The sequence below is a fragment of the Natator depressus genome, chromosome 9 (assembly GCF_965152275.1).
Source record: "Natator depressus isolate rNatDep1 chromosome 9, rNatDep2.hap1, whole genome shotgun sequence".
Lineage (NCBI taxonomy): Eukaryota > Metazoa > Chordata > Testudines > Cheloniidae > Natator > Natator depressus.
This window is the reverse complement of record NC_134242.1, coordinates 35,785,684-35,808,094: the sequence shown is the minus strand read 5'-3', so window position 1 is coordinate 35,808,094 and position 22,411 is coordinate 35,785,684. Positions and strand designations below refer to the sequence as shown.

General features: G+C 39.9%; 1 protein-coding gene across 11 annotated transcripts in view; it reads right to left on the bottom strand.

The window, feature by feature from the left end:
- DOCK10 (dedicator of cytokinesis 10) overlaps positions 1–22,411 on the bottom strand; it is a 248,355-nt gene that overhangs the window by 61,892 nt on the left and 164,052 nt on the right. For 7 of the 11 annotated variants that reach the window (XM_074963916.1, XM_074963908.1, XM_074963911.1 and 4 more), the window contains exons 16-27: positions 22,207–22,308; positions 21,805–21,884; positions 15,590–15,777; positions 14,945–15,010; positions 13,215–13,307; positions 11,095–11,218; positions 10,792–10,913; positions 9,967–10,053; positions 9,255–9,347; positions 7,333–7,451; positions 4,831–4,900; positions 413–526 (exon numbers count right to left, since the gene is read on the bottom strand). In XM_074963916.1, coding sequence (XP_074820017.1) covers positions 413–526; positions 4,831–4,900; positions 7,333–7,451; positions 9,255–9,347; positions 9,967–10,053; positions 10,792–10,913; positions 11,095–11,218; positions 13,215–13,307; positions 14,945–15,010; positions 15,590–15,777; positions 21,805–21,884; positions 22,207–22,308 — 1,258 coding nt within the window. The remainder of the gene's footprint in view (positions 1–412; positions 527–4,830; positions 4,901–7,332; positions 7,452–9,254; positions 9,348–9,966; positions 10,054–10,791; positions 10,914–11,094; positions 11,219–13,214; positions 13,308–14,944; positions 15,011–15,589; positions 15,778–21,804; positions 21,885–22,206; positions 22,309–22,411) is intronic. The other 4 variants (XM_074963914.1, XM_074963917.1, XM_074963919.1 and 1 more) reach the window with 1 other exon arrangement.

The following is a 22,411-nucleotide window of genomic DNA, read 5'->3' as shown; positions in this document are numbered from 1 at the left end:
TACAAATCAATAGTAACTGTATTAAAATCATATTATTTGAATATATATCCTATTTATAAATATGTATCTGAACTGTGATTCCTGGAACCATTTGTGAAGTTAAAAAAAAATCACCCTTAATGTTCTGACTCACTGTATTGTGTAAGAATTATATTTCTCACAGTGGTTGAGCAATAACAGAAAGGAAATCCAGCAGGAGGAATTATACAATGTAAAATCACCATGTACCATGCAATGACTTATGTTGAGAATTCACAAAATTACAGCAAGAAAGCCTCATAAAGCTGTTGGATTATTATGGGCTTTGATATGTGCAAAGCACACAGAGGAATGTGAAAGAGAGAGGAGGAAGATGAAGCAGAAATTGTGGTAATATTGAAAACATACTAATTTTTAAAACTGTATCATTCACCTTTAAAACGTGTTTCACTGTTACTTGATCATTTGATTTCAAAAGACCAGTCACATTCTTGGCAAGCTCCTCATGAACAGTCCTTTCTTCGGATGACTTGGTCTTGAACACATACTGAAGAGAGATCAATAATAGTACTGTAAAAAACTGCTGTAAATCCCAGCAACAGTTAGTGGTGCATAAGGAACGCATCTTCTAAGAATAGCTGTAGTGCTGATCTTTGCCTACCAAAGTAGCTTGACTGAAAAAAATTAATTGACATAAAGCCTAATTCACTGAACAACAATGGTACAAAAACTCCTCCTCTTGAATCTGACTTTTAAGCAGTACTCCCCATTACTTTCAACTTGATTTGAATCAAAGGGAATTTCTGCTTAAAAATCACTGGCGTGATAGAGATTATTTTTTTCATTAGGGCATCAGAATCTGATTCTTTTGAACTCCCTTCCAAGCCAGTTCACCAGAAAAGGAAGAACAATAAACCTGTAAGGGAAGAAAGGAGGGTTTTCACCCACCCGATCAGGATCACATTTCCCTTGGTCCTATCTTCCAATGGCAACAGCTTACTTGGTAGCAATTCTTCATCATGAAAGGGGTAGAGCACCCACTAGAATGGACAGAAGGGGAATAGCATCCCCTTCCAGGCTGTAGTCCAAGAATTCCTCTGCCACTAGATTGCTCATTGACATAAATCATATATTTGCTACTAATTTGTTTCCCTCACCTATTTTTTTAACTATTTCTTTAGTGAAAGAATCCACTGGAGTCTCAGAAATAACAGCAGCTTAAAACAAATGATACTTTTAAGTAGCATTCCTATTAATTAGGGTGACCAGATGTCCTGTTTTTAAAGGGACAGTCCTGTGTTGGGGGATTTTTTCTTATATAGGCACCTATTACCCCCCACCCCCTGTCCCATTTTTTCACAGCTGCTATCTGGTCACCCTACTATTAAATATTAAGTCTTCTTGCCACAACTGACAGCTCAACCCCTAATTATAGAGCTGGGTGAGAAGTGGTTTTCCCATCCTGCAAAACTTTTGAGATTTCAAAAAAATTTCCTTTTCTATACCGGGATAAAACTGAGACATTTTGAACTTTTTCTGCGAGAAAGAGAGTGAGCACACTCTGCCCTAAAACAGCCAGTAGCCTAGTGTTAAGGCACGCATCCAACATGTGTGAGCCTTGTCTACACTGCCACTTTACAGCACGGCAACTTTCTCGCTCAGGGATGTGAAAAATCACCCTCCTGAGCGCTGCAAGTTTCAGCTGTAAAGTGCCAGTGTAGACAGTGCACCAGTGCTGAGAGCTACTCCCCTCGTGGGGGGTGGTTTTTTTACAGCGCTGGGAGAGCTCTCTCCCAGTGCTGGTGCCGCAAGTACACAGCCACATTAAAGAGCTGCCACGGCAGTGCTTTAACATTGCTAGTGAAGACATACCCATAGATCCTGATTCCAGTTCCTACATCTTCCACATCCTAGGTGAGTGCCCTAACCACCAGGCTATTGGCTATTTTGGCTCTCTCTGACTAGAAATTCCATCCTGGACCCGAGAAATCTTTCTTGCTGAAGCTGTCATTGAAGCTGGTATGTTCCCAGAAAAAGTTTCAGTTTCAACATAAAACCATTTCGGTGAAAATTTCCTGACCTGCTCTACTTAAGTGGCGTGAATGTTCCCAATGGGTCTTGATGCATCCTGGTTTACTTACATAATGATCAATCTAGAAACTGGTATTAGAACACCTCAGAATCTTTAATGCATTTATCCTCACAACACTTCTGTGATGTAGGGAAGTACTATTCCCCCCTTCTTATTTTTTAAACAGATGCAAAACTGAGGCAAGAAAGGGCTAAGGGTCAGATTTTCAAAGATATTTAGGTGCCTAAAGTTTCATATAGGTGCCTAATGGAATTTTCAAAAGTGCCTAAGCACATTACATGCCTGACACCCGTTGAAATCAATGATTACATGCTTTTGAAAATCCCACTGGGATCTGCAGCTTTAGGCTCCTAAATACCTTTGAAAACCTGGCCCTACGTGACTAGCCCAGGGTCATACAGCAAGGTTGTGGCAGAGCAGGGACTTTAACCTTCTCTCCCAAGGTTAGAATAATGAGGAACCACAACATATTTATGACTCAGTCACTGAGCTGAAGCATGCAATGAAAAGTGAAGAGTTATCATTTACATACTGCAGCTGTGCTCACGGCAGTGTGCAATACAGCAGCAGACATTTGCACTGGCTCACAAGCTCATTTTAAGCACTGCTGAAATATAAACCGGACGCACCCTTCTTTGGCTTTTCACTAGCACATGGTCAGAACTGTGATCAATACAATATTTCAGTCCACTGTGTTTTTAGACAATTAAAATGCACTAAACTGAAAGTTACATAGGACCATATTCTACTCTCATTTATCCCACTGCAAGTCCAAATATTTCCATTAGACTCAGAGAAACTGGATTTATACCAGTGTGACTGAGATCAGAATGTGGGTCAAGGAATGTTGAAAAATATCCCTTGTAAGGACATAAAGTATATAAAGACAAAGTATGAAGGCATTTTGCATGTTGTGGAAGTTAGTTCAGCAGCATTTAGCTTCACTGGACTTGAAAGAGTCTTTGGTTTCTTTCCTAGTAGAACTTGTCTCATATTTTCATTATTCTGATCATGAAGATCTGAGAGTTTCAGTTAATAGTGTGTGTTTTCATTTTGGTTTCACTGGCCCTGAAGGGCAGTTTTTTATCTTCTATGTTGCATACATTTCGTTCGGTAGATTATAGTTATTATTAGACTTTGTGAAAGCCTCCCTTGTTTCAGGATAAATCAGAATGTCATTCACTAATTTATAAGTCGCTATATATGTCATTCAAACTTATTTCCATAACTACTGGAATGGTGTGCCTTTCTCTTATTTTATATCTGACATTTCCTGTATCTGTTCGACCACCACTGAACATGAGTAGACAAGAAGAAAACCCTCTACGCATAGAGGAGTACAGGCAAAGCAACAATAACTTTTATTTTTCTCTCCTGACAGGGTTTAAATACTATAGATTCTCCTTTGTTCATTCTGAGATGAATGACTAAATGAAGTAGGTACAAAAATAAGGTGTATTAAATCATTACAGAGTGATTGATATCTCTGCAGGAGATTCAACTACACTGCCAAGTCCTTGATTAATCTAGTAATGTCTGGGTACAAATTTTCCAAAATCCAAGGAAGAGCATTTGCCTTTTCCTTGTTCCTTAGTCAATAACAATATGAATGGTTCCCCTATCTTTCTACTTACAACATACATTTCTGTACTAAGCTCCTCATCCGATGAAGTGAGCTGTAGCTCACAAAAGCTTACGCTCAAATAAATTTGTTAGTCTCTGAGGTGCCACAAGTCCTCCTTTTCTTTTTGCGAATACAGACTAACACGGCTGAAACCTGTCATCTTAGATTGTTACTTCAGATAAACTATTTATTGCTTAGGTGTTTGTTGGTCTGTAGCATTATTTGTGCTAACTCAAGGGGTACTCGATGGATATTGGGAACAAAGATATCATTTTTAAAGACACTGGGGTTTTGACTTTCTCAATGTCATCACAAGTTCACTGAGATCAAAATACTAGTGTAACTGAGTATAGACATATGCCACCTTCCCCCAAATGAGAATTGGATGGAAGAAACTGAATAAGCAGTCCCCAGTTACAAAAAATGTGCAAGGAACCATGCCAGAAAATAAAGTATTTCACATCCCAGAACCAGGTACAAATATAAAGTTACTTGGAGGAACAAAAGATATCCTGAGAAAACAATAGAAGGCTAAGAATATATAATAGAAGAAACATACAGCAATCTACAAGCACAAAGAAAAGCTTTCAGGAACACCTCCTTAGTAAAAATTATCACTAAGCTTCACTTGACCATTTGTAACGTGTTAAATGCTATTGGAGAAACACCTTCTACACATACAGTACACATGGCAGGTCAATATGAAGCAATAAAACCACTTAACGTGAATGCTGCAAAATACCTCCTTGAACTGTACATAAATCTATCAAACTTAGGTACTTATATGGCCCCCTACCATAGTATCTGAGCACCTCACAGTCTTTAATGTATCCATCCTCCAAATAACACTGTGAGGAAGGGCAGTGCTATTAACCCCATTTTTTGCAGATGGGAAACTGAGGCTCAGACAAGCTAAGTGATTTGCCCAAGGTTAAATACACAGTCTGTGGCAAAGCAGAGAATGAAATCTGGGTCTCCCAAGGCCTAGGATAGCACCCTAATCACTGCACCATCTAAAAGGTCAGAAGGCAACTATCCAAATGCTGGAAAAACTACAAGAAAGTATCACAAAGAGAAAACGGAAATAATGTGCAACACACAGGAGATGATCAAAGGTCAATTGGATATTTCATACCTTTACATAAGAATGGACACAGTATTCTAGTTGCTCTTCATGGCACTTGGCAACAATGTCAGTAAGAACCCTAGAAAAGAAAGATATTGAGCTATCTTACAACATGAGGCAGAAAAATATCCTTACATGCATTACATTGTATCACACTGTTATACATCAGATTCAAAATTACCCGTTATGTGTCTGATCCAGGCAAAATCCATGTGGACAATCTGCTGTGCCCATGTGGAACTCATTGACTTCATGAGCACGACATGTGGGCACAGCAGCCTGCTTGTATGGGTCACAATGGTGGATCAGGGCCTTACTCTAAAAAGTTACTATTATTCAATGAAATACACCCAGTTATAACAATTTTAACAGTTGTGATGTTGATCTTATTACATTATTGGGAGATGAAACTACACGTTACTGGAGAACATTTCAACACTTATATGGATCTGGGAATATTATGAAGAAGTTACAATGAAGACAATTAGAGAGAGTGTTAATGAAGTTGAGAATCAAAGCCTATGTAAGGCTGTTGTGTCAGAATTTCTATTCTAACCTTTCAGGGGTTAGAACTCTAGCAAAGACCTAGTGGACCACATTCCAAACTCAAAAGTTCTTGGTATATCTGTTAATCAGTATCACAATAATGGATTCTTATTCTGATAAACCAACCCATGTACCACAGTTTAATAACTGCCGAGTTAGTTTTTTTAAGATGCTTTCTGTGCACTCCTGATATATAATCCAAAAAAGCTTCTATTTTATTAAATTTGTTTTGCAAACCATTTCTCATTTATTATTATTAATGTGATTCGGGCCTTTTGAAAAATAAATAAATAACCGAAATTATTCACCAAGGTTCCAGTCATTCTGTCCTTACTCCTCTACTATTCAGATATCAATGGGAATTTTGGCAGAGTAAAGACAGAGTCATGACTGCATGACTGTGGCCCAAAGCAAGTCAGTAATCAAGACAAAGCATAAAGAAAGTGTTTTTTCACAACCATGAACAATTTTGAGTTCTTGTTCTGTAGCTTTTAACTTGTTCAACGCCAGCTACTTCAAGCTATTCAAAACAAAATACAAAGTGCACACATGTATAGTGGCAAAACAATGAAAGGCATGCACAGCGTTTTGTCAGTGCACAGCTGTGCATGTTGCTGTTGACATCAGCAATGTTGTCACAAAGTCTGTACACAGAGAAGGTAAACACTGAGAAGCCATTTTCTACCAGGTGGGTGGATAGCCAAGTATTTGAGCATAAAAAAAGGCTGCCCTTCCAGTTTCTAACCCAACTGTTTCACTACTGTGTTTTCCAGCCACCCCAACTAACACTAACTCTGGCTTGGGACAAAACCATTTATTCCCCAATTGGCATTAGTGTTAATTAATTGGGCAGTGGGTCATAGGAAAAGGTTTGCCATTCTTCTCTTGGAGACTGAGTACATCACCACTGGGATGAGCTCAGTCTCTGCCAGCCAAGGGAATGACACTGCTAAATTCATTCCAGACATAATTTCCTATTCATGAAAGTACTCGGCCTGAAAACCTTTGAAGTTTTGAGCCCCCTAAGCTGCCATTAAAGTCAACTTGAGGAATCAAGCATCAGGAGTCTGAAGTCTTACAATGAATCTCCCTTCAACAGTTAAATACTGCAAACCAGCTTCAGTAAACATATAAAATACATTAACAACACTTGTAAACCCAACGGGATGCTGAGGATTAAGTTGTGTTTGTCTTCTGGTTACTACCCAGGCCTTTAATGGCTGGGGAAAAGCCAACAAAGAAATCTCTATGCAGTACAACTTTTCTTTTTCAGCCCATCCATTGGAAATTACTTTATTCTTTTTATTTTATTTTCTGATTTCACGGCTAATAATAGCAATAAATATTTTATTTTAAACAAATATTTTAGTTGGACATTCCTGGAGGTCACAGACCCTTGGTGCGTCTCTCCCGCTGACTGTTAATTACTTGGATAATGCCTTCCCTGTTGTTCACTGTTACGGCTTAAACATTTCATTGCAAACTGTCCAAAAGGGGGTGACCTGACTCACCTAGTTATAAATTTAATCATAGAAGACACTGACCTCTTTCTTTGAGGTGCTCAGCAGCCGCAACCCACAAGGAAGTCAGAGGGAATTGAGGACACTAAGACCATTCAGGAAGTGCTCAGCACCTCAGAGAATTATACATTTTAAAGCAAACCCTCCTCTTTACCTGTTGGTGCCAACTGATTTGAAACAGTAGCGAAAGCAATGTCTGCATAGGAACAATAATTTTGTGGATGAAGTCAATTATGTGATGTCATATCCTATACTTAGTTACCTGACTTACTTGCCAAGCTCTGTGTTAGATCTAGGAGTCAGACATTTTAGGATAATGAGCTCATCTTCTATTAAAATCTAAACACCAAGTTCAGCCCTGGTTCATAACTAGACTCTTGTCAACAGTCACACACTGGATTGAATTTGGCCCTAATTCTATTATATATAACAAATTTTTGGATACCTTGTCACAGCAGTGGTAACCTCATCCACGTCGTTTTGTACCAGAACCCAAAAGAGTTGATTCAGGATCACAGGAAGAAAATTCATAATTACATGGATCTTCTCAATTTTCAGTAAATTCTGTATCAAATACAAGGCAGAATAACGATAGATTACGGACATAAACCACAATCCACCAGGGCCTGAATTTCCACTCCTTTACACTGGTTTCACCATCTGGTAATTGCAGAGAAGTAAGTGGAATTAAACCAGTGTAAGACAGTGGAGAATCATGCTCCATGTCAAGATATTTTTTAAAGTATGACTTTGTACCTGGAATTTTTATTCCTGAGATTTTATAGTTTCTGTTTATTTTGTGATTATAAAGCAGAAACTATTACCTGCCCCTTTTTTTTTTTTCAGTGAAAAAGTAGAAAATATGTACCAGTTGTGAAGGACTGAAGTTCTTACTTTTAAAGATTTTTTCCCCTAAAATTTTGAGAAAATTTTTTACCTGGGCTGAGACCTCATATGCTGTGTTTCATTTTGGATAAAATATTTATGACCAAGTCAAAATCACACTTATTAAAAACAGCGTTACACTCTAGACTGACTGGACAATGATACTCCATTACCTTAACTGATAGAGCTAATTGAGTTATTCATTAAAATAATATTGTTATGGATTTAGCTCTCTGATTTTCTGCAAATGCATTTGTGATTTGTAAATAAAAGCCGAAAGTTTGGGCAAATATTTTCTGCCTATTGTTTGTTCATGAACTGTTCACTTTGAATATTTGTTATCTATTTATGTTGTGCGAATGGTGATTTTATTTCTGTTTCCTGATTGGATGATTGAAATATAATACAGAGGCAGACAAAAAGCAGCAAACAATGAACAGTGCACTTCTAGCATGCTTTTCTGGATGTGTAATCACTCATGCTAAAATTTGTGCACCTTTTGGGTATTCACAAACATTTTCCCCAATACCTAGTAACTATCTGAATATATACAAATAATTTATATAATAGAGAAAACTTAACCTAATGCTTTTATTTATGAAAATAGTCACAATTTTTAAATTCAACCAGGACTAATTGCTACTACATATAAAAAACAACAACAAAAACAGCAGCAGCAAAAATCTCACTTTTTAATATGTATGGATGTACCTGATTTCAGGTACATCCACACATATTAAAAAAAAAAGAAGACATCTTTAAATAGTTGCCCAGAGAAATGTTACGACTATTGGAAAGTTACAGCAAAATTATCTTTTACTAAGCAGCTTAATAAAATCAGCTTAATTGGGAAAATGGAGCAATGGGGGAAAAATATCCTTCACTTTAATCTCTAAACCTAGAAACTGCTATTAGATTCAGATGATCACCAAAGAAGTTAATATGTTTCGTAACTTGCCCTTCAGTATTCTAGCTCCTTCCTGCTCCGCTCCAAACTACATATTTTAGGGTGAGCCCATGTGATCTGCCCACTGCCAAATGGATTAAGAATCCATTGTAGGACTGAGCATCCATACAAGAATGCAAATCAGGGTTACCTGTATCTTTGGTCCAGGCATGCAGGGGTATGTAGCACTACATGCCAATTTCTTACCCCCATTTCTTACTGCATCTCTCATGCAGGAAGGGAAGGGGAAGAAGTGGGCATGGAAAAAATTATTACTCTCTGGAGCAAGAGGGGAGCAGCAAGATAACGGTGGCCTCCCAAGCCCCAATTCCTTCTCTGCAATGCTCCTGGAGCAGCACAGCAACATGCCCTCCCTTATGATGATCTGTGTCCTTGGGACACAATCCAGCCCATGGCAATTTAGAACCATAAGCAGGCCATGGGCTTGCTTGGGAGGCAAATTCAAAGAGAACTAGAATTTGGCCCTTTACATTTATTTACCTACATCAACTTGTAACACTTCTAAATTATTTTACCTTACAGGACGTGATAAAGCTTGAGGTAAGAAGGTGGGAGAGATCCATTTCTCCTTTTTTGCACTGCTGGAAAAAGTTATTCAGATATGGATCCTAAAATGGTAAACATATGCTAAAGTTAATGCCTATTTTATCATGGACTGCAATTCAAATATTTGCTAACCATCTCGATGAATTGGTCATGGTGGGTCGAATCCAGGAACTTTACACTTTACACCATACAGCACAAAGGATCACAGAATAATAGGTATGGAAAAGCCCAACAAGGATTAGACCATGTAGTCCATCAGCTTACCATCAGAGAGTGCATTTCCTAGTGCTTTGTCCAGCCTTGTTTTAAGTGTCCTGAGCAATGGGGTTTTCCCACGATCTAACAGATCTCAACATCAGGATGTTTTAAAATGTCTAGTTACAACCTCCTGTATCATCCAAAATAACGCCTCCTTTTTCCTTAAAAGGGGTATTTACTCCCTTAGTTTATCACTCCTCTCTCGTTAGCACTCCTACATTCAGATTATCTTTAATGTCAGACGAACAGATTCATACAAGATTTAAGATATATTAAGATCATGAGCAGGGGGTTGGACTAGATGACCTCCTGAGGTCCCTTCCAACCCAGATATTCTATGATTCTATGATCATTTGTCAGGTTTTTTCTAGCATGCATTTCTGATTATCAGGTAAGGATATCTGAGAGAAAATGCAAACTCACCTGAGTATTTACAGTCGATACAACAAATGAAGACACCTTGAAAAGCAGCTTCCCATTGTCTACCCACTTAATGTCACTTCCACTCTGCTGTAAAAAATATTTTCTTATTTCCACACTTGCAAACACCATAAAAGTGTAAACATGTCAACACTGTTCAGTTCTGCATCACTTTTTGCTGCACAGCTCTGTGATTGTGCAAGTTCACTTGGGCCTGGATATTGCACTATTTTAAATATTCAGCTCTCAGTTACTGTAGAAGCAGTCACAATGGGAGTTCCCCCACTATCCTGTCAATGCCACAAAGCAATAGACTAGATCCACAGGCCTACTCAGCTCTCTCTGCATTGCTCAGTTAGTACAAAGGGAGAGGAAGCTGCCCATAACTTTCCTGCTGAGGATTCTTAACCAGGCACAGCTCAAGGAACAGTGGGCAATCCTGGGCACTATGGCAAGGATCATGGGACTTGTGCTAGTCAGACTTTTCAGGGACCCCAGCTAAAACTGTATGAAAAACCACTCTTCACCATGCTCCCTCCAGCTAGGAAGAATGTATGGTTTATCCATGCACCGCCAGTCAGGTGTGGTATCTCCAGCACACCACTGGAAGAGGCATAGTTTCCCCCGATCTGTTGGTACACATATTAACTTAAAAATTGAATGCTATACATATGAACACGCTAAGCAGTATGGTCCAGTTTATCATTCATACAATGACTCCTTTACATTGCCAGCAAGGCGTAAATGAGAAGCTGGCCCTATCATTTTAATCACACATACTTCAATCTCTCTATTCCTTTTGAATAATATATAAATATTACTTAATACCTTTCCACTTGCAGGATCTTGAAGGCTTAAGTAACTGGGCGGCAAACTGGTTGTCACTGGAATGTTATGTTCTTGAGAAGCTAACTGGGCATCTTTCAATAAAGGAAGCCAAGCATATCCAACTGCACACAAGGGCAAATCAATATGACATTTTTGAGTATAAGATCTTTGGATCATAGGATCATAGTAAATAATAGCCACAAACAGAAATTCTGAAATCCTCAGATGAACATATATCACTATAAATATAATGCAGACAAACATTAGCAAGGAATTATTTGAAAGTAATTCTACTGCAGGTACCTGGTGTTTCCAGAGCCTCTTTCTTTTTGGCATTAGCTTTTGCATGTATGTCACAGGTGACATGATAAAATGAAAACAGAATGTGGTGTTTCTTATGGAGTTGAGTGGGAAGCTCAATTTTCACCTGAAATGTAAAAGGTTACACCTCTCTTTAGTTTAAAGGGAATCAACCAGGAGTAAGAGATGGGCTCTAAAGGAGAAATCTCTCTTTCTATATATCTCTAATTAAAGCTGGCCTTTTGACTGGTAATTGCTTCTTTGTGTACTTGTGGCACCTTAGAGACTAACCAATTTATTTGAGCATAAGCTTTCGTGAGCTACAGCTCACTTCACATGGCTGTTACTCTGAAACCTGCTTCTTTGTGTGTTGCTCTTTTTAATGATGTGACAACTGTTCTTTTAAAAAGAAAAGGAGTACTTGTGGCACCTTAGAGACTAACCAATTTATTTGAGCATGAGCTTTCGTGAGCTACAGCTCACTTCATCGGATGCATACTGTGGATCCGATGAAGTGAGCTGTAGCTCACGAAAGCTCATGCTCAAATAAATTGGTTAGTCTCTAAGGTGCCACAAGTACCCCTTTTCTTTTTGCGAATACAGACTAACACGGCTGTTACTCTGAATCCTGTTCTTTTAAAGAAATCATTGAGAGGCACCATTTATTACTCTCACTTAAACTGGTTTTTCTTCTCTTTCCTTTGAGTGAATATTTGTGTTTCTAATGAAACAGCACAGAACTGAAAACTGAAGAACCCTGTTCAAACAGGCTGCTTAGAACCAATCATCTCCATACAATCAGACTCAACACTGACCCTACCCAAGAGTCGCCATTCTTTCTTTCTCTTCTCCTTTAGCAGAAGAGAGAGTCAGCCTGGATACCCTTTAAATTAAAAATACTAATGATATGTCATCATAACTGATTTTATTATAAAGACTGAAGGTGAACAAGGATTGACGTGAAAATAAAAAACTTTTATTTATGATCTCAGATGAGTCATACGTCCCATAGGTTGTTAATTGAATAAATATGTGGACAGAATTGGCATCGGGCTTTGTTGCAAGGATAGGTTCCAACTCTGTCCATATATTTATTCAAGTGACACCATCATAGGACCTAATCACATTAGCCACGCTATCAGGGGCTCGTTCACCTGCACATCTTCCAATGTGATATATGCCATCATGTGCCAGCAATGCCCCTCTGCCATGTACATTGGCCAAACCGGACAGTCTCTATGCAAAAGAATAAATGGACACAAATCTGACATCAGGAATCATAACATTCAAAAACCGGTAGGAGAACACTTCAACCTCTCTGGCCGCTCAGTAAAAGATTTAAGGGTGGCAATTTTGCAACAGAAAAGCTTCAAAAACAGACTCCAAAGAGAAACTGCTGAGCTTGAATTAATATGCAAACTAAATACCATTAACCTGGGTTTGAATAGAGACTGGGAGTGGCTGGGTCAGTACACATATTGAATCTATTTCCTTAAGTTAAGTATCCTCACACCTTCTTGTCAACTGTCTAAATGGGCCATCTTGATTATCACTACACAAGTTTTTTTTTTTTCTCCTGCTGTTAATAGCTCATCTTAACTAATTAGCCTCTCACAGTTTGTATGGTAACTTCCAACTTATCTGTATGTGTATATATCTATATCTATCTATCTATCTAACTATATGTTCCATTCTATGCATCCGATGAAGTGAGCTGTAGCCCACGAAAGTTTATGCTCTAATAAATTTGTTAGTCTCTAAGGTGCCACAAGTACTCCAATTCTTTGTGAGTGTGCTGTCAAAAACACTAACAACTCAAGGCTATGGAGCACTCTGGATTGGTTAGGGTGAAACTCAATTCACCTGCATAAAGCCTGAGGAATCGGGCTTTATGTTGGTGAAGTAGAAAAACTGACCATTATGATGTGTTCAGAGAAATGGTGAGATTTTATTTCATACTGTATGTTTATTTCAGTAAGTAAAAATCTCTGTATCTAATGAAATTCACACTCACCTGGATACATGAACACTTATAGCAGGCAGGTAATATTTTTTTTTCCATTTCTATGCCTTTAATTCAATGCATATTGTCATATTGTTTAATCAGTGAAGAATGAACTGACCTCATCATAGAAATCAGGATTCTGTGAATGATGTAGCACTGCTGTGTAGGCTGCTGTTGTAAATAATGGTCCGCCAGGCTTCCCATAAATACACTGTTAAAATATTATACTTCAGTTCAGTTGTCAAGGCACGCTGATAATACTAATATAGCCATAGCTCAAAGGGGGTTTACAAAAGTGTCTTTCCTTTATATGGACTCATCCTACACAATTCAACTCCAATGCTTTACTGGGGTCTCTAGGCTCAACAACTCCTCCCTGCATTGGCAGGACCAGGGTATTTAATAGGCCCTTTCTATTTCTAGTTTCTATGATTCTTGATTAGCTTATTTTATGTATGGGAAAACTGAGGTGCAGGTTCTCCCACTTTTGTGCCATACTCATTGAACAACTCCGTATACCACAAAATTAGTTTGGAAATCTAACACAGATAATCTTAGTTCCCTAATGCCATTTTAATGCGTCATACCTCAACATGCACAAGCTACACATTTTGCTGTTCACTAAGTGAGCCATGCAGATGTGACGACCACCAGCTTGGCTGATATGCTGAAGACTGAACGGGGGACCTCCAGAGTGAAAAGCCAGAGCTGCTACAGCTTGAACTAAAAAGTCAAGGCTTCGTAGCTGGGGGCTGAACCAACTCATTTACATCACAGATGGAGACCTGTAACACACACCTACCAGTGGGTTACACACAAATGTAAGGATAGTAGGACTAGCCCTGCAGCCCTCACAGAGGCAAAACCACCATATAAATCAGAAGTTCTGCTTGCATCAGGACTGCAGGTTCAGGCTCAATAGACCATATCTACCAGTACTTTGCTTAAAATGAAAGGAAGAGCATGTGAAAAATATGTAAAACAACAAATTGGGCTGTTCTATTTAGGGTGACCAGATGTCCCGATTTTATAGAGACAGTCCCGATATTTGGGGCTATGTCTTATATAGGCTCCTATTACCCCACCCCCATCCCGATTTTTCACAGTTACTGTCTGGTCACCCTAGTTCTATTGTATCTAATCTACTATGTCTAGGGGAGGATTTTCAGTGGCAGTTATGCTCCTTCGTCACTTAGGCGCTTTTGAAAATCCCACCCTTTAATTTTAAGTAGCTCATCATAATGATAAGTAAGGCCTGGATTTTCAGATTTAGACCTAGGCACCTGAATGCACATTTAAGTGTCTATGCCCTAATTTTCAAACGGGCATAGGCAAAAGTAAGCATGCCTAACTTTGGTATGCAAATTCCCCCAGTGTGCTCGTGTGAGGTGGAACTATATGCGGCTATACCTAAGTGCACGCACATAGCCTTACTGTGTGGAGATTTGTATGCCAAAGTCAAGCGTACACTTGCTTTAAAATTTGGACCCTGAATATCAGTTTAGGCACTTAAATGTCTAAGTGTTAAATAAGGTTGTAGGTACTGAGATTTCCAAGACAATCGAGGGATTTAGACAGGTGTTCCATTAAAATTAATGGGAAGATATGGAAAATAGTCATCTTTTGCAAGTTTTTTTTGCCTGATCATTGAACTAGCACTGCAGGGTTGACATTTCCAGCTGATATAGTTAATAACTGGCATTAAACAGGATTGTTATGGAAACTTAAAAGAATATATTACAATATTCACACTTTAAATGTTGCTGATTAGAATACTCTCAATTGCAGGGTTTCATATGAAATCGCTTTTGACACATTATTCTGTGAATGTACTTTGTCTTTGCTCACCTTCATTGGCTTGGCTCCTTCTTCATCTGAACTTTTAAATTCAATACATACTGTTATGTTCCGCGCCTGCAATAGTGATGCGTTAAAAGGGTAATTAGAAATCATTAGCCCATAAAAATACATACAAACTAAGATGTGTGAAATAGAACAGGTTCTACTTAAAAGCTGGAGAACACTATGAATGATGAGCCATATCCTAAATACTTGCAGCTCCCCGCAAAAATCACTGGAAATAAATGTGTAAAAAGGAGAAGGACCTGCAGGCACCAAACTAGGCTTCAAATGCATTGTGCAAAGGCAGAGCGTAAAGGGACCAGTATTTAGCCCTGTCTTGAGTTTAATTCATATTCAATCAGTATGAATATGCATATAAGCTCTCAAGGTTCATTTAAGAGAGGATCATCTGTACACATATTTATATTAAAATATATTTCCCTAGAATATTGCCCAAAAAGCAATTACTGAACTACATCTTCTTTGAAATGCCTTCATAGCATAAAAGGTTCCTTTAATCTGTAAAATCACTTTCAGGAAATTCTTACTGTGCTTAAAGGTTCCATAAAGAATTAAATAGACTGCAAGTTAGTTCAGTAATTTAGGATCCTATTCTGCCACCTTTAGCTATGATGAGTAGTTCTACTGTACCTTGCTGAAGCTTTTTTGGCTATCGTACTTGAGATGTTTTGGATAGATATATACTTGGTTCTTATACACTCTGTAAGGCCGGGAATATTTTGTTGATTCTTGTACAAATTCTTCCACTTCCACCGTAGGTTGATGCTCCTCTGTATTATAAAATGGCTTGATTGGGATAAAAGATGATGTTACACAATCTTCAAAAAAATAAAATAAAAAAACAATCAGAAAATGAAGTTGTCATTTTATAAATACACTAATAATAAGTATGTAGGATGTAATATCCAATATCAAGACACACAGGGCCAAATTCTATCTCCTTTTACAGCAGTGTAAATCTATAGTAATTGCACTGATTTACATTTAAGTTAAATATAGCACCGAATAACCTTTGAATATGCAGTATCCAAGACAAAGCACAGTAGTATCATTCCAACTCTTATAATTTCAGCAAAGTTATAGCTCTAAATACAACTCAAGTGTCATTAAAAGATAGATTGTTTCTACTGAAGTTAACATCTCTATTTAGCCCATTTTTTCATTTACTTTTCAAAGTTCATCTGCTATCTAACCGGCAGCCAATGAAATCAAGAGATACGTTACTTAGAACTAGAGTTAATACATTAGAGAATCAGAGTATCTGAATTAAGTTCAAGAGATAACTGATGAAAGGAGTCTCCTGTCATCCAGACAGCAGAGTAACTCAGCACAGATGTCACAAAAGCACAGATTGGTATTCCAATGTATGCTACTAAATCAGCAACAAGCTTGGTCTCCGTAGGAAAATATCCATGGCTGTCTGCACTACACAAGTCCGAGGAGGACAGAGACACTGATTCCTATTCAAATGAAAAGCAACCTGAGGCTCAACCCTGCAAACTCTAGAGCCAACCAAGAGGTAGTCAGATCATGCAAACAAGCTCTCCCTGCCTCTTTTATATCCTAACTTTCCCCCTTGCTCCCTTCAGAACCTCCACAATGAGAAGTCATGCCACTATCAGGCTGGAATAAATCTTCTATGGGACTACAGAGTAACAGCAAGATGTAGAGCAAAGGTGAACAAACTACGGCCTGTGGGACCCTCCTGCCCGGCCCCTGAGCTCGTGGCCCAGGAGGCTGGTCCCTGGCCCCTCCCCCACAGCCTCAGTGTGTTGTGCTGCCGGCGCAATGCTCTGGGCGGCTGGGCAGTGCAGTTGCAGAGCTGCGGCCTGACCTGGCTACCAGCCACCTGTGCTCCAGGCAGGGAGGTAAGGGGGCAGGGAGCAGGGGGGGTTGGACAGGGGGCAGGGGAGTTGGGGGGGATGGTCATGGGGCAGAGGTGTGGATAGGGGTTGGGGTGGTCAGAGGGCGGGAACAGGGGGATTGGATGGGGCAGGGGTCCCGGGGGGGCAGTCAGGAATGAGGGGGGGGGTTGGATGGGGTGGCAGGGGGCAGTCAGGGGACAGGGAGCAGGGTGTGGTGGATGGGGCAGGAGTCCCGAGGGGGCTGTCAGGATACAGGGAACAGGGGAGATTGGATGGGGCAGGAGTCACAGGGGAGCCATCAGGGTGTAAGAAGTAGGGGGGTCGGTAGGGGGCAGGGGCTGGGCCATGCCTGGCTGTTTGGGGAGACACAGCCTCCCCTAACTGACTCTCCGTACAATTTTGGAAACCTGATGTGGCCCTCAGGCCAAAAAGTTTGCCTGCCCCGATGTAGAGGCTGTTTCTCTGATCAATTACTAAGTTTTCTTTTTAACAAACTTAAAGGGTTCAGCCTTCCTTCCAGCCAATTTCTCATGCTTGCTCTCAGTCATTTTCATCCCTAGCTGTCAGGTGTATTCCTGAAATAAGCTAGAAAGTGCCATTCATGGAAGCCTTTGTCCTTTACCTCCCAATGAATACTAGTAGTGTCAAAGGTGAATAGCTGAATTACATTCCTTTAGTACTGATCAGCCAATATGGGCCAATGGCTACCGTAAGTGGTTCTTTATCTGATTTATTCTCATTAGCTCCATGAAGTTGGTCACTTTAGCTGACCTCAAAAATCCATCCATCAGCCAATGAAAAATTCAATGGTCACACTCAGGCTTTTGAGAGTTCTTTCCCAAATTACTAACATTCCATCATCCTGGAAGATTCTGATCCCAGGTTAGGATGTCTTGGCCTGCATAGTAGAGTCCAGTAATTTTTCCATGAGCACTTGGCTGGATAGAGTCCTGGCACTCTGCTCTGGAGAAGGGGATACATTATTGCTCTACTGCCTCCAAATAATTAGCCCCACTGGGCTAGCAGCAGTGATAGATATATTTCTGATTGAAACAACCGATATATAAGATAGGAATGAAAGGCCTTAAGAGGATAATGGGATATTGCCTTCAACCTATTCCTTTTATTTTAAATGACCTAGGAAGAGCTCTGCTGAAAAAAAATAAAATTTTCCAACAAAAAGTAAGGAAAAGTTTTGTAAAAGTTTTCAGAAAAAAAAAAAAGGCAATTTTTTTCTGCCATCTCTGGAATGAGACCATCTCCATGTTTGAATATCTGCACCACTGTTGTACCAGCAATGGTCTCTGTTAGGTTCTCAGAAAGAGACAGTTTCTATTTTGTTGGTACCCAGTATTACCTAACACAGAATCCTGAGGACTCTTTATTCCAGCCCCTTCCCTGAAATGTATTGCACTTCTAGCAGCTCACAGAATATAGTGATATAGACTCATATATTTCCCTACTTTGTCAAATTAACCATAAAGGGGAGAAAATAATGCAAAAACACTACAGCTTTTAAAGAGCAATGGCACAGGAACTGTGACAAAGTGGGGGGTTCTCTTGGTTTTTTTCAATGGTTTTCATGCGGAGGGGGTGGGACTCAGTTTCCCTGGGTGTTACTGGTCTAACAAGGTGATGGGAGAGGGAGTTTGTTGTTACAGAGGACCAGCGAGGGAACTTGGGACCCCAGCCAATGGCCTGGAGAATGGATACCCCAGCAACTGGTGACCGGGAGGCCCAGCTTGGGAGTCACAGCCTGTTCTGGCCAGTGGGAGGACAATGGGCTGCAAAGAGAGGACCCTGGTGACCTGACCAGCTGGTTCCAGCCAGAAGGGTGCAAAGGACAGCTGAGAGGAGAGGAGGGTTTACCTGGATAGAAGACAATGGACAGAGGCGGGGTTTGGGGGAGGTGATATCAGACACCCAGCTAGAAAGCATGGGGGCTTGGGACTGGAAAGAGAGAGCAGGCAGGGCCCACCTGGATGCAGGAGAGACTTAGATGTGCTGTGCTGAGGGAGGCCAGGCCTGAAGGCCCTGAGAGTTTCCTATGCTGTGTTCAGACACTCAAATAAACCCTCCTGTTTTACACTGGCTGAGAGTCACTCTGTTCTAGAGAACAGGGTTGCATTATTCACTCTGGGAGTGGAGGCCCCGGGGGTCCAGTGGGAGCCCATGGCGAGAGACAGGCATGCTAAGGCTCAGAGAGGTACGGTTCCAGGAGGCAGAGGGGCTTAACCCCCGAGAGAGAGTGGACCCCCGAGGAAGGGCTGTCACACTGAAGGGGGTTCCCCCCAGGGACCGTACGGCCAAGAGGGGGCACGACCTGTGAGTCCATGACAGGAAAATTGTACCACACCATCACCACCCAGGAACTGTGGATCCCAGTCAGTGTATGAAGTCGTTTTCAGTGCAAACACACACATCTGGTCATGTTGCTATTGACTACCAGGCCACTAGCTATTCTCTGTGACTCCACTGAGTGGAGCCTCAGAGCCCTGTTTTTTTAAATGTGGATTTAGTCTGAGATAAAGGGGGAACACCCCAACTACAGCACTTATTGCTTACCTTCCTACCCTACCCTCTGGCCCTGCTCCCTTCCTGTGAATTGTCTGGTAGATGCATGGATATTTTGCAGAAGGGAGACTTTTGGTTATATAGCATAGGAGGGACATCTCACGTAGCTGCCAACACTCCCCTTGCAGGATGTATATATGTTTGGCTCCCTTTCATCAGTCAGCAGAGGGGCCAGGGGTTTTATATCAGGTTAAACACTGACAACTTCTTCTAATTTTCAGTACTTCAGGCACTTGCTGGACATATTGTAAATCAAGCATTATTAAAATAGAGATTCTCCTTCTGATGTCTAATGCAAATTGATGCTAATCCTCAGCAGTGTAATGTCAGTTCTTAGAGAGACAGTCTTGCTGGGATTGCTGGCCAACTCTCTTTTCATTAACTTTCCTTAGCATTGGCTAAGAATAATTAAAATTTTCATGGAAAAGGAGGTGTTAAACACAGCCTGCTGCTCTAGGGCCTCGTCCAAAGTCCACTAAAGTAAAGAGGTGTCTTTAAATTCACTGCAATGAGCTTTTGATCAGGCCCTTAGAGGAAGGCAAATTTTCTGATGCCAAAGGACTTTTCAAACTGTTATTAATAGTTCACAGTGGGATTTTCAATGGAGCCAATGGGATCTGGGTGGCTAGATCCCACTGACTTTTGATAACTTTCATAGGCACTGACCCTGGTCGTGTTCTGGAGCTGAAGCAAGCCACGGAAAAAAAATAGTGGATGCTCAGCACACAGCAGTCACAGCTGTTAAACAATGATCAATTGTTTGGTAGCTGGGGGAGGAGATCAGGGGAGGGCTGAGAGCAGTGAGCGGGAACCTCAGGGGAGGAGTTGGAGTGGTGGGCGGGAAGACCCAGAGCCAGGGCGGGGCCTCGAGGGAAGGGGCGGAGTTGGGGGCAGGGCCTTGGGGCAGAGCAGGGGTACAGCACCCCTGGGGAAATAATAACTTCCACATGCCCTTTGAAAAGCCTTATATCAAAAGTGAATATCGAGTTAGGCAACAACATAGCACAAAAATCTGTGTGAAAAAGGGTGTTTTGCCTACAGTGATATTTGCAACAAAATGGGGAACTTTCCCTTAATTTTATATTAAAAAAAATACCTTTGACATTTTTGTGAAGTTATTTTATAGTTAAAGTTTAAGTGAAAATTTCTCAAAATTGATGCAAATTTAAATGCTAAGTATAAATAAAACATATATCATTAGAGAGAAGTGTTTTATATCCTTTAAGAATCTTAGCTCCCTACTTGGTTGCCCTGATTATGCCTCAGTTAATCTGGTGTTCTAGTGATTGTACCATAAGAGAATGAGCGGCTGTTAATTTCATTCCTCACTAAAACTTGGCAAATATTTTTAACAAATTGTTTTTTCAATGAATTGCATTTTTCAGGGTCTGAAATTATTAGCTAAATTCATGTCGAATTTGATTAATAGTTTTGGTTGGGAAAACAAAATCAAAAGAGTTGAACCTTTCGTTTCAACTTTTTATTCAAAATAGTGTTTTGATTTTTAATTTGGCCTTAAAAAGCAAGGAAAAAAGGTAAAAAGCATCCAAAATGCCCCAACTGAAACAAAAAACTCAGAAAAAGAAAATCAAGTCAGCCAAATCATTTTGAAACTAATAAAAAAATTAAAAATTGTTTTGGGTCAACTTACAGTGTTTGGATTTATTCAGTTTTATGATTTTTTTAATTTTGATTTGACAAAAAAAAATTTTTGGTTCCAATCAAGTGGGATTATTTTTCCAGATTTTTTGGTTCAGCCCTCCAAAATGGAAAAAATATTATTTCCTCAGCTGTATTCCTCACTTTTGTAGAAATGTTGCCACTACAGCTAAGACTTCAACTCCTTTATAAGACTCAGTGTTAACTTATTGATTCATTGACATTTCCCTGTATACTTACAGGGGGTCAGTTTTGTGAGATGCTGAGGGCACTCAACTCCCAATGGCGAGGGGAGTTGGTATGTACTGAGCTTTTTGCAAGACTGGGCCACAGAGAGGAGTGGCCCTTGAAGTAGAAAGAGAACAAATGAAATAAATTTGGGTTCGGAGACTCGGCATAGCTACAATAACAACACTTCCTACAGGGGCTGATCCAAAATCCACAAAAGTCAATTAGTCTTTCAATTGATTTCAGTGCACTTTGAATCAGGCCCCTTTACATGCACAGACTGTGACTCATCAAATGAACACAGGACATGCTCTTCCTACAATACAAAATAGGTTACTTCAAGGCACAGAAAAAGATAAAAAACAGTTGAATATGCACTGGTTAAAAAAGAATCAAAACAAACCCCCAAATTACAGTTCCTTCTTTCCCGTCTTCCAGAACTGTATCAAAGCAATAATTAATTTTAAAGGCTCACATTAAATTTTATAAACCCAGAATAATTATAAAATGGAATCATACTTGGGTGTTCCAAAGGGAAACAATTTACTGCAATGTCTAGGTTGCCAGGTATGGTCTGTATTTTGCTAATCTTCTCTGCTCTGGAATGACAGAAATGAAAACATTTTAGGAAGTTGGTGTAGAGAATGCAAGAGGGGATGTAATTTCTGACTTAAGAGAGCAAAATGAAATATCACCAGTTATTTAAATCATGAAATAGTGAAAGGTAAACCGTATTTAACAGAGCTACCAAACTGCGTAAGAAAAACAAGTGCATTACTTTCCTAATAAAATTAAAATGGGTTAATAGATATGAAATCAAAATAACACTTTGATTAATAGAAAAATCTTACTTCCAACTATTTCTACTCGCAAAATAGTTTCATATGCTCCCACAAAACCCTCGGCCCATATTCTCCCTACCGTCTCCTCAGCAAAGGGTGACTGGACTCCAGCAGATCCAAACCCAGGGGTGCAGAAGTGAGAAGTGTTGCTTCATTCCTGCCTTCTCTGTGGAAGTACTTCCTTGGGGATTTTGTGGGGAGAGGGATTCATGGGAAAGGAAGGAGTCATATGGAAGAGAGTCATGAAGGACCCATGGACTTTTGCATGTGAATTAGTGAAGACC